This window comes from Hemiscyllium ocellatum, unplaced genomic scaffold (genome assembly GCF_020745735.1).
Source record: "Hemiscyllium ocellatum isolate sHemOce1 unplaced genomic scaffold, sHemOce1.pat.X.cur. scaffold_707_pat_ctg1, whole genome shotgun sequence".
Lineage (NCBI taxonomy): Eukaryota > Metazoa > Chordata > Chondrichthyes > Orectolobiformes > Hemiscylliidae > Hemiscyllium > Hemiscyllium ocellatum.
The window spans coordinates 16188-28393 of record NW_026869188.1 but is presented as its reverse complement, the minus strand read 5'-3'; the positions used below and the strand labels follow the sequence as shown (position 1 = coordinate 28393).

General features: G+C 53.5%; 1 protein-coding gene across 1 annotated transcript in view; it reads left to right on the top strand.

The window, feature by feature from the left end:
• Positions 1-10970, top strand: part of LOC132814163 (POU domain, class 2, transcription factor 2-like) — a gene marked incomplete at its 3' end in the record, with an annotated part of 129645 nt that extends 118675 nt beyond the window's left edge. Inside the window, exon 10 of the mRNA XM_060823402.1 lies at positions 10891-10970. Coding sequence (XP_060679385.1) covers positions 10891-10970 — 80 coding nt within the window. The remainder of the gene's footprint in view (positions 1-10890) is intronic.
• Between the last annotated feature and the right edge of the window lie 1236 nt (positions 10971-12206).

The following is a 12206-nucleotide window of genomic DNA, read 5'->3' as shown; positions in this document are numbered from 1 at the left end:
GATGGGTGTGTTAGTGTGTCCTTGCTGGGGTGTAGATGGGTGTGTTAGTGTTCCCTTGCTGGGGTGTAGATGGGTGTGTTAGTGTTCCCTTGCTGAGGTGTAGATGGGTGTGTTAGTGTGTCCTTGCTGGGGTGTAGATGGGTGTGTTACTGTGTCCGTCCTGGGGTGTAGATGGGTGTGTTAGTGTGTCCTTGCTGGGGTGTAGATGGGTGTGTTAGTGTTCCCTTGCTGGGGTGTAGATGGGTGTGTTAGTGTTCCCTTGCTGGGGTGTAGATTGGTGTGTTAGTGTGTCCTTGCTGGGGTGTAGATGGGTGGGTTACTGTGTCCTTGCTGGGGTGTAGATGGGTGTGTTAGTGTTCCCTTGCTGGGGTGTAGATGGGTGTGTTAGTGTGTCCTTGCTGGGGTGTAGATGGGTGTGTTAGTCTGTCCTTGCTGGGGTGTAGATGGGTGTGTTAGTGTTCCCTTGCTGGGGTGTAGATGGGTGTGTTAGTGTGTCCTTGCTGGGGTGTAGATGGGTGTGTTAGTGTGTCCTTGCTGGGGTGTAGATGGGTGTGTTAGTGTTCCCTTGCTGGGGTGTAGATGGGTGTGTTAGTGTGTCCTTGCTGGGGTGTAGATGGGTGTGTTAGTGTGTCCTTGCTGGGGTGTAGATGGGTGTGTTAGTGTGCCCTTGCTGGGGTGTAGATAGGTGTGTTAGTGTTCCCTTGCTGGGGTGTAGATGGGTGTGTTAGTGTGTCCTTGCTGGGGTGTAGATGGGTGTGTTAGTGTTCCCTTGCTGGGGTGTAGATGGGTGTGTTAGTGTGTCCTTGCTGGGGTGTAGATGGGTGTGTTAGTGTGTCCTTGCTGGGGTGTAGATGGGTGTGTTAGTGTTCCCTTGCTGGGGTGTAGATGGGTGTGTTAGTGTGTCCTTGCTGGGATGTAGATGGGTGTGTTAGTGTGTCCTTGCTGGGGTGTAGATGGGTGGGTTAGTGTTCCCTTGCTGGGGTTTAGATGGGTGTGTTAGTGTGTCCTTGCTGGGGTGTAGATGGGTGTGTTAGTGTGTCCTTGCTGGGGTGTAGATGGGTGTGTTAGTGTGTCCTTGCTGGGGTGTAGATGGGTGTGTTAGTGTGTCCTTGCTCGGGTGTAGATGGGTGTGTTAGTGTGTCCTTGCTGGGGTGTAGATGGGTGTGTTAGTGTTCCCTTGCTGGGGTGTAGATGGGTGTGTTAGTGTTCCCTTGCTGGGGTGTAGATTGGTGTGTTAGTGTTCCCTTGCTGGGGTGTAGATGGGTGTGTTAGTGTGTCCTTGCTGGGGTGTAGATGGGTGTGTTAGTGTTCCTTTGCTGGGGTGTAGATGGGTGTGTTAGTGTTCCCTTGCTGAGGTGTAGATGGGTGTGTTAGTGTTCCCTTGCTCGGGTGTAGATGGGTGTGTTATTGTGTCCTTGCTGGGGTGTAGATGGGTGTGTTCGTGTGTCCTTGCTGGGATGTAGATGGGTGTGTTAGTGTTCCCTTGCTGGGGTGTAGATGGGTGTGTTAGTGTGTCCTTGCTGGGGTGTAGATGGGTGTGTTAGTCTGTCCTTGCTGGGGTGTAGATGGGTGTGTTAGTGTTCCCTTGCTGGGGTGTAGATGGGTGTGTTAGTGTGTCCTTGCTGGGGTGTAGATGGGTGTGTTAGTGTTCCCTTGCTGGGGTGTAGATGGGTGTGTTAGTGTTCCCTTGCTGGGGTGTAGATGGGTGTGTTAGTGTGTCCTTGCTGGGGTGTAGATGGGTGTGTTAGTGTTCCCTTGCTGGGGTGTAGATGGGTGTGTTAGTGTTCCCTTGCTGGGGTGTAGATGGGTGTGTTAGTGTGTCCTTGCTGGGGTGTAGATGGGTGTGTTAGTGTGTCCTTGCTGGGGTGTAGATGGGTGTGTTAGTGTGTCTTTGCTGGGGTGAAGATGGGTGTGTTAGTGTGTCCGTGCTGGGGTGTAGATGGGTGTGTTAGTGTGTCCTTGCTGGGGTGTAGATGGGTGTGTTAGTGTTCCCTTGCTGGGGTGTAGATGGGTGTGTTAGTGTTCCCTTGCTGGGGTGTAGATGGGTGTGTTAGTGTGTCCTTGCTGGGGTGTAGATGGGTGTGTTAGTGTGTCCGTCCTGGGGTGTAGATGGGTGTGTTAGTGTGTCCTTGCTGGGGTGTAGATGGGTGTGTTAGTGTTCCCTTGCTGGGGTGTAGATGGGTGTGTTAGTGTTCCCTTGCTGGGGTGTAGATTGGTGTGTTAGTGTGTCCTTGCTGGGGTGTAGATGGGTGGGTTACTGTGTCCTTGCTGGGGTGTAGATGGGTGTGTTAGTGTTCCCTTGCTGGGGTGTAGATGGGTGTGTTAGTGTGTCCTTGCTGGGGTGTAGATGGGTGTGTTAGTCTGTCCTTGCTGGGGTGTAGATGGGTGTGTTAGTGTTCCCTTGCTGGGGTGTAGATGGGTGTGTTAGTGTGTCCTTGCTGGGGTGTAGATGGGTGTGTTAGTGTGTCCTTGCTGGGGTGTAGATGGGTGTGTTAGTGTTCCCTTGCTGGGGTGTAGATGGGTGTGTTAGTGTGTCCTTGCTGGGGTGTAGATGGGTGTGTTAGTGTGTCCTTGCTGGGGTGTAGATGGGTGTGTTAGTGTGCCCTTGCTGGGGTGTAGGTAGGTGTGTTAGTGTTCCCTTGCTGGGGTGTAGATGGGTGTGTTAGTGTGTCCTTGCTGGGGTGTAGATGGGTGTGTTAGTGTTCCCTTGCTGGGGTGTAGATGGGTGTGTTAGTGTGTCCTTGCTGGGGTGTAGATGGGTGTGTTAGTGTGTCCTTGCTGGGGTGTAGATGGGTGTGTTAGTGTTCCCTTGCTGGGGTGTAGATGGGTGTGTTAGTGTGTCCTTGCTGGGATGTAGATGTGTGTGTTAGTGTGTCCTTGCTGGGGTGTAGATGGGTGGGTTAGTGTTCCCTTGCTGGGGTTTAGATGGGTGTGTTAGTGTGTCCTTGCTGGGGTGTAGATGGGTGTGTTAGTGTGTCCTTGCTGGGGTGTAGATGGGTGTGTTAGTGTGTCCTTGCTGGGGTGTAGATGGGTGTGTTAGTGTGTCCTTGCTCGGGTGTAGATGGGTGTGTTAGTGTGTCCTTGCTGGGGTGTAGATGGGTGTGTTAGTGTTCCCTTGCTGGGGTGTAGATGGGTGTGTTAGTGTTCCCTTGCTGGGGTGTAGATTGGTGTGTTAGTGTTCCCTTGCTGGGGTGTAGATGGGTGTGTTAGTGTGTCCTTGCTGGGGTGTAGATGGGTGTGTTAGTGTTCCTTTGCTGGGGTGTAGATGGGTGTGTTAGTGTTCCCTTGCTGGGGTGTAGATGGGTGTGTTAGTGTTCCCTTGCTCGGGTGTAGATGGGTGTGTTATTGTGTCCTTGCTGGGGTGTAGATGGGTGTGTTCGTGTGTCCTTGCTGGGGTGTAGATGGGTGTGTTAGTGTTCCCTTGCTGGGGTGTAGATGGGTGTGTTAGTGTGTCCTTGCTGGGGTGTAGATGGGTGTGTTAGTCTGTCCTTGCTGGGGTGTAGATGGGTGTGTTAGTGTTCCCTTGCTGGGGTGTAGATGGGTGTGTTAGTGTGTCCTTGCTGGGGTGTAGATGGGTGTGTTAGTGTTCCCTTGCTGGGGTGTAGATGGGTGTGTTAGTGTTCCCTTGCTGAGGTGTAGATGGGTGTGTTAGTGTGTCCTTGCTGGGGTGTAGATGGGTGTGTTAGTGTGTCCGTCCTGGGGTGTAGATGGGTGTGTTAGTGTGTCCTTGCTGGGGTGTAGATGGGTGTGTTAGTGTTCCCTTGCTGGGGTGTAGATGGGTGTGTTAGTGTTCCCTTGCTGGGGTGTAGATTGGTGTGTTAGTGTGTCCTTGCTGGGGTGTAGATGGGTGGGTTACTGTGTCCTTGCTGGGGTGTAGATGGGTGTGTTAGTGTTCCCTTGCTGGGGTGTAGATGGGTGTGTTAGTGTGTCCTTGCTGGGGTGTAGATGGGTGTGTTAGTCTGTCCTTGCTGGGGTGTAGATGGGTGTGTTAGTGTTCCCTTGCTGGGGTGTAGATGGGTGTGTTAGTGTGTCCTTGCTGGGGTGTAGATGGGTGTGTTAGTGTGTCCTTGCTGGGGTGTAGATGGGTGTGTTAGTGTGTCCTTGCTGGGGTGTAGATGGGTGTGTTAGTGTGTCTTTGCTGGGGTGAAGATGGGTGTGTTAGTGTGTCCGTGCTGGGGTGTAGATGGGTGTGTTAGTGTGTCCTTGCTGGGGTGTAGATGGGTGTGTTAGTGTTCCCTTGCTGGGGTGTAGATGGGTGTGTTAGTGTTCCCTTGCTGAGGTGTAGATGGGTGTGTTAGTGTGTCCTTGCTGGGGTGTAGATGGGTGTGTTAGTGTGTCCGTCCTGGGGTGTAGATGGGTGTGTTAGTGTGTCCTTGCTGGGGTGTAGATGGGTGTGTTAGTGTTCCCTTGCTGGGGTGTAGATGGGTGTGTTAGTGTTCCCTTGCTGGGGTGTAGATTGGTGTGTTAGTGTGTCCTTGCTGGGGTGTAGATGGGTGGGTTACTGTGTCCTTGCTGGGGTGTAGATGGGTGTGTTAGTGTTCCCTTGCTGGGGTGTAGATGGGTGTGTTAGTGTGTCCTTGCTGGGGTGTAGATGGGTGTGTTAGTCTGTCCTTGCTGGGGTGTAGATGGGTGTGTTAGTGTTCCCTTGCTGGGGTGTAGATGGGTGTGTTAGTGTGTCCTTGCTGGGGTGTAGATGGGTGTGTTAGTGTGTCCTTGCTGGGGTGTAGATGGGTGTGTTAGTGTTCCCTTGCTGGGGTGTAGATGGGTGTGTTAGTGTGTCCTTGCTGGGGTGTAGATGGGTGTGTTAGTGTGTCCTTGCTGGGGTGTAGATGGGTGTGTTAGTGTGCCCTTGCTGGGGTGTAGGTAGGTGTGTTAGTGTTCCCTTGCTGGGGTGTAGATGGGTGTGTTAGTGTGTCCTTGCTGGGGTGTAGATGGGTGTGTTAGTGTTCCCTTGCTGGGGTGTAGATGGGTGTGTTAGTGTGTCCTTGCTGGGGTGTAGATGGGTGTGTTAGTGTGTCCTTGCTGGGGTGTAGATGGGTGTGTTAGTGTTCCCTTGCTGGGGTGTAGATGGGTGTGTTAGTGTGTCCTTGCTGGGATGTAGATGGGTATGTTAGTGTGTCCTTGCTGGGGTGTAGATGGGTGGGTTAGTGTTCCCTTGCTGGGGTTTAGATGGGTGTGTTAGTGTGTCCTTGCTGGGGTGTAGATGGGTGTGTTAGTGTGTCCTTGCTGGGGTGTAGATGGGTATGTTAGTGTGTCCTTGCTGGGGTGTAGATGGGTGTGTTAGTGTGTCCTTGCTCGGGTGTAGATGGGTGTGTTAGTGTGTCCTTGCTGGGGTGTAGATGGGTGTGTTAGTGTTCCCTTGCTGGGGTGTAGATGGGTGTGTTAGTGTTCCCTTGCTGGGGTGTAGATTGGTGTGTTAGTGTTCCCTTGCTGGGGTGTAGATGGGTGTGTTAGTGTGTCCTTGCTGGGGTGTAGATGGGTGTGTTAGTGTTCCTTTGCTGGGGTGTAGATGGGTGTGTTAGTGTTCCCTTGCTGAGGTGTAGATGGGTGTGTTAGTGTTCCCTTGCTCGGGTGTAGATGGGTGTGTTATTGTGTCCTTGCTGGGGTGTAGATGGGTGTGTTCGTGTGTCCTTGCTGGGGTGTAGATGGGTGTGTTAGTGTGTCCTTGCTGGGATGTAGATGGGTGTGTTAGTGTGTCTTTGCTGGGGTGAAGATGGGTGTGTTAGTGTGTCCTTGCTGGGGTGTAGATGGGTGTGTTAGTGTTCCCTTGCTGGGGTGTAGATGGGTGTGTTAGTGTGTCCTTGCTGGGGTGTAGATGGGTGTGTTAGTGTGTCCTTGCTGGGGTGTAGATGGTTGTGTTAGTGTTCCCTTGCTGGGGTGTAGATGGGTGTGTTAGTGTTCCCTTGCTGGGGTGTAGATGGGTGTGTTAGTGTGTCCTTGCTGGGGTGTAGATGGGTGTGTTAGTGTGTCTTTGCTGGGGTGAAGATGGGTGTGTTAGTGTGTCCTTGCTGGGGTGTAGATGGGTGTGTTAGTGTTCCCTTGCTGGGGTGTAGATGGGTTTGTTAGTGTTCCCTTGCTGGGGTGTAGATGGGTGTGTTAGTGTGTCCTTGCTGGGGTGTAGATGGGTGCGTTAGTGTTCCCTTGCTGGGGTGTAGATGGGTGTGTTAGTGTGTCCTTGCTGGGGTGTAGATGGGTGTGTTAGTGTGTCCTTGCTGGGGTGTAGATGGGTGTGTTAGTGTTCCCTTGCTGGGGTGTAGATGGGTGTGTTAGTGTTCCCTTGCTGGGGTGTAGATGGGTGTGTTAGTGTGTCCTTGCTGGGGTGTAGATGGGTGGGTTACTGTGTCCTTGCTGGGGTGTAGATGGGTGTGTTAGTGTTCCCTTGCTGGGGTGTAGATGGGTGTGTTAGTGTTCCCTTGCTGGGGTGTAGATGGGTGTGTTAGTCTGTCCTTGCTGGGGTGTAGATGGGTGTGTTAGTGTTCCCTTGCTGGGGTGTAGATGGGTGTGTCAGTGTTCCCTTGCTGGGGAGTAGATGGGTGTGTTAGTGTTCCCTTGCTGGGGAGTAGATGGGTGTGTTTGTGTGTCCTTGCTGGGGTGTAGATGGGTGTGTTAGTGTGTCCTTGCTGGGGTGTAGATGGGTGTGTTAGTGTTCCCTTGCTGGGGTGTAGATGGGTGTGTTAGTGTTCCCTTGCTGGGGTGTAGATGGGTGTGTTAGTGTGTCCTTGCTGGGGTGTTCATGGGTGTGTTAGTGTTCCCTTGCTGGGGTGTAGATGGGTGTGTTAGTGTGTCCTTGCTGGGGTGTAGATGGGTGTGTTAGTGTGCCCTTGCTGGGGTGTAGGTGGGTGTGTTAGTGTTCCCTTGCTGGGGTGTAGATGGGTGTGTTAGTGTGTCCTTGCTGGGGTGTAGATGGGTGTGTTAGTGTTCCCTTGCTGGGGTGTAGATGGGTGTGTTAGTGTGTCCTTGCTGGGGTGTAGATGGGTGTGTTAGTGTGTCCTTGCTGGGGTGTAGATGGGTGTGTTAGTGTTCCCTTGCTGGGGTGTAGATGGGTGTGTTAGTGTGTCCTTGCTGGGATGTAGGTGGGTGTGTTAGTGTGTCCTTGCTGGGGTGTAGATGGGTGGGTTAGTGTTCCCTTGCTGGGGTGTAGATGGGTGTGTTAGTGTGTCCTTGCTGGGGTGTAGATGGGTGTGTTAGTGTGTCCTTGCTGGGGTGTAGATGGGTATGTTAGTGTGTCCTTGCTGGGGTGTAGATGGGTGTGTTAGTGTGTCCTTGCTGGGGTGTAGATGGGTGTGTTAGTGTGTCCTTGCTGGGGTGTAGATGGGTGTGTTAGTGTTCGCTTGCTGGGGTGTAGATGGGTGTGTTAGTGTGTCCTTGCTGGGGTGTAGATGGGTGTGTTAGTGTTCCCTTGCTGGGGTGTAGATGGGTGTGTTAGTGTGTCCTTGCTGGGGTGTAGATGGGTGTGTTAGTGTGTCCTTGCTGGGGTGAAGATGGGTGTGTTAGTGTTCCCTTGCTGGGGTGTAGATGGGTGTGTTAGTGTTCCCTTGCTGGGGTGTAGATGGGTGTGTTAGTGTGTCCTTGCTGGGGTGTAGATGGGTGTGTTAGTGTGTCCTTGCTGGGGTGTAGATGGGTGTGTTAGTGTGTCCTTGCTGGGGTGTAGATGGGTGTGTTAGTGTTCCCTTGCTGGGGTGTAGATTGGTGTGTTAGTGTTCCCTTGCTGGGGTGTAGATGGGTGTGTTAGTGTGTCCTTGCTGGGGTCTAGATGGGTGTGTTAGTGTTCCCTTGCTGGGGTGTAGATGGGTGTGTTAGTGTTCTCTTGCTGGGGTGTAGATGGGTGTGTTAGTGTTCCCTTGCTCGGGTGTAGATGGGTGTGTTATTGTGTCCTTGCTGGGGTGTAGATGGGTGTGTTAGTGTGTCCTTGCTGGGGTGTAGATGGGTGTGTTAGTGTGTCCTTGCTGGGGTGTAGATGGGTGTGTTAGTGTGTCTTTGCTGGGGTGAAGATGGGTGTGTTAGTGTGTCCTTGCTGGGGTGTAGATGGGTTTGTTAGTGTGTCCTTGCTGGGGTGTCGATGGGTGTGTTAGTGTTCCCTTGCTGGGGTGTAGATGGGTGTGTTAGTGTGTCCTTGCTGGGGTGTAGATGGGTGTGTTAGTGTTCCCTTGCTGGGGTGTAGATGGGTGTGTTAGTGTTCCCTTGCTGGGGTTTAGATGGGTGTGTTAGTGTGTCCTTGCTGGGGTGTAGATGGGTGTGTTAGTGTTCCCTTGCTGGGGTGTAGATGGGTGTGTTAGTGTTCCCTTGCTGGGGTGTAGATGGGTGTGTTAGTGTGTCTTTGCTGGGGTGTAGATGGGTGGGTTACTGTGTCCTTGCTGGGGTGTAGATGGGTGTGTTAGTGTTCCCTTGCTGGGGTGTAGATGGGTGTGTTAGTGTTCCCTTGCTGGGGTGTAGATGGGTGTGTTAGTGTGTCCTTGCTGGGGTGTAGATGGGTGTGTTAGTCTGTCCTTGCTGGGGTGTAGATGGGTGTGTTAGTGTTCCCTTGCTGGGGTGTAGATGGGTGTGTTAGTGTTCCCTTGCTGGGGAGTAGATGGGTGTGTTAGTGTGTCCTTGCTGGGGTGTAGATGGGTGTGTTAGTGTGTCCTTGCTGGGGTGTAGATGGGTGTGTTAGTGTTCCCTTGCTGGGGTGTAGATGGGTGTGTTAGTGTTCCCTTGCTGGGGTGTAGATGGGTGTGTTAGTGTGTCCTTGCTGGGGTGTTCATGGGTGTGTTAGTGTTCCCTTGCTGGGGTGTAGATGGGTGTGTTAGTGTTTCCTTGCTGGGGTGTAGATGGGTGTGTTAGTGTGCCCTTGCTGGGGTGTAGGTGGGTGTGTTAGTGTTCCCTTGCTGGGGTGTAGATGGGTGTGTTAGTGTGTCCTTGCTGGGGTGTAGATGGGTGTGTTAGTGTTCCCTTGCTGGGGTGTAGATGGGTGTGTTAGTGTGTCCTTGCTGGGGTGTAGATTGGTGTGTTAGTGTGTCCTTGCTGGGGTGTAGATGGGTGTGTTAGTGTGTCCTTGCTGGGGTGTAGATGGGTGTGTTAGTGTGTCCTTGCTGGGATGTAGATGGGTGTGTTAGTGTGTCCTTGCTGCTGTGTAGATGGGTGGGTTAGTGTTCCCTTGCTGGGGTGTAGATGGGTGTGTTAGTGTGTCCTTGCTGGGGTGTAGATGGGTGTGTTAGTGTGTCCTTGCTGGGGTGTAGATGGGTATGTTAGTGTGTCCTTGCTGGGGTGTAGGTGGGTGTGTTAGTGTTCCCTTGCTGGGGTGTAGATGGGTGTGTTAGTGTGTCCTTGCTGGGGTGTAGATGGGTGTGTTAGTGTTCCCTTGCTGGGGTGTTGATGGGTGTGTTAGTGTGTCCTTGCTGGGGTGTAGATTGGTGTGTTAGTGTGTCCTTGCTGGGGTGTAGATGGGTGTGTTAGTGTGTCCTTGCTGGGGTGTAGATGGGTGTGTTAGTGTGTCCTTGCTGGGATGTAGATGGGTGTGTTAGTGTGTCCTTGCTGGTGTGTAGATGGGTGGGTTAGTGTTCCCTTGCTGGGGTGTAGATGGGTGTGTTAGTGTGTCCTTGCTGGGGTGTAGATGGGTGTGTTAGTGTGTCCTTGCTGGGGTGTAGATGGGTGTGTTAGTGTGTCCTTGCTGGGGTGTAGATGGGTGTGTTAGTGTGTCCTTGCTGGGGTGTAGATGGGTGTGTCAGTGTTCTGTTCCTGGGTTGTGGCTGGTTTATTTGATGTGTTTGTCCCCCTCGGTCAGTCGGGTGAATTCTCTCTGGTGTAGATATCCGCCGGATTATAGCCCATTTTCCTTGCGGGAACTGAATTAGCAGATGGTCTTTAATCGGGGCAAGTGTGAGGTGCTGCACTTCGTAAGTTCAATACTTGGGGAGTAATCACTTGTGTCTGGTATAGACCTGAACAGCATTACTGTCCCATCCTATCATTGGGTTCAAGCCCATCGCTCCTTGAAAGAGACCACTCCCCTCGATCGGGTGGTCTGGATGGTGTTTGGCACCCTTGCCTTTCCTGGTTTGGGGAACTGAGTGCCAAAGCCAGGACCTGATTTTCCTGCTGTGTCAGACTTCGGTGCAGCCACATTTTGGATTCTTCCCTTCTGTCCTGGTGGCCATGTGGCAGGAAGGATGGGGAAGCTTTGGAGAGGGAGCAGACCAGGTTTTCCCCCTGGATTAGAGCGGAGGAGCTGTAGGGAGAGGCTGGGTAAATCGAGGTTCTTTTTTCTGGAACAGCGGAGAGACTTTAAAGAAGTGTTTGAAATGATGAGCCTCTCCGAGAGGTTGGACCGTCAGCATCTTTTTCCCAGGATCCGATAGTAGGGAACATGCCTTTGAATTCTGAGGTAGGAAAGTTCAAAGGAGAGTTTAGAGGCAGGTTGGTGACACAGAGAGTGGTCGGAACCTGAAACGGGGATTAGTGCTGGGTCAGATGTAACAGGAATGTCTCAGGGGCTTTTGGATACGCACTTGGATATGATAGGAATGGAGGGATACAGACCACAACCGTGAGGAGGAGTTCCTTTTATTTGGCGTCATGTTAGGCACAGTATGATGGGCTGAAGGGCCTGTACTTGTCTATGTTGTCCATTCCGTGTTAGTCAGGCAATGGGAAAGGTCATGAAATTCTGTGGCCTAGCCCGGGAATTCTCACAGAGGTCCCGAGTGGCTCAGGTCCAGGCACTGCCTCGAGCCGGCCCCAATCCTGCCTGATTTGGACGGAGCTTGTCGTTGTATCGGAGGTGTTTGTGTTTTGTCAGCTGTCTGCACAGAGCCAGGACCGTCTGAGTTCCGTAACTCAACCGCCCCCTCCCAGGGGCTCCGGAAATATCAGTGTTGGATCTGACCGATTGTTCCTGACCTGTTTTTCGTTCAGGTATCTCCACAGACAACAGGCCTGAACCATCCAGTCTCTCAAGGCACAGACAGCCTGAGCACAACAGGTAACACATGGCGGTAACTCTGCAGGTAACAGCCAGCCCCATCAGATGGTGCACAGAGTCAGGCAGATACAGGGTGAGGGACAGATACGGGGAGAGGGACGGATACAGGGTGAGGGACGGATATGGGGTTAAGGACGGATACGGGGTGAGGGACAGACAGGGGTGAGGGACAGGTACAGGGTGAGGGACGGATACAGGGTGAGGGACAGGTACAGGGTGAGGGACGGATACAGGGTGAGGGACGGGTACAGGGTGAGGGACAGATACAGGGTGAGGGACAGGTACAGGGTGAGGGACAGATACAGGGTGAGGGACAGGTACAGGGTGAGGGACGGATACAGGGAGAGGGACGGATACAGGGTGAGGGACAGATACAGGGTGAGGGACGAATACGGGGTGAGGGACGGATACAGGGTGAGGGACGGATACAGGGTGAGGGACGGATACGGGGTGAGGGACGGATACGGGGTGAGGGACGGATACAGGGTGAGGGACGGATACGGGGTTAAGGACGGATACGGGGTGAGGGACGGATACAGGGTGAGGGACGGATACGGGGTGAGGGACGGATACAGGGTGAGGGACAGATACAGGGTGAGGGACGGATACAGGGTGAGGGACGGATACGGGGTGAGGGACAGATACGGGGTGAGGGACGGATACGGGGTGAGGGACGGATACAGGGTGAGGGACGGATACGGGGTGAGGGACGGATACGGGGTGAGGGACGGATACGGGGTGAGGGACAGATACGGGGTGAGGGACGGATACGGGGTGAGGGACGGATACGGGGTGAGGGACGGATACGGGGTGAGGGACAGATACGGGGTGAGGGACGGATACGGGGTGAGGGACAGATACGGGGAGAGGGACAGATACAGGGTTAAGGACGGATACAGGGTGAGGGACGGATACAGGGTGAGGGACGGATACGGGGAGAGGGACAGATACGGGGTTAAGGACGGATACAGGGTGAGGGACGGATACAGGGTGAGGGACGGATACAGGGTGAGGGACGGATACAGGGTGAGGGACGGATACGGGGAGAGGGACGGATACAGGGTGAGGGACAGATACAGGGAGAGGGACGGATACGGGGAGAGGGACAGATACGGGGTGAGGGACAGATACGGGGAGAGGGACAGATACGGGGAGAGGGACGGATACGAGGTGAGGGACGGATACGGGGTGAGGGACGGATACAGGGTGAGGGACAGATACGGGGTGAGGGACAGATACGGGGTGAGGG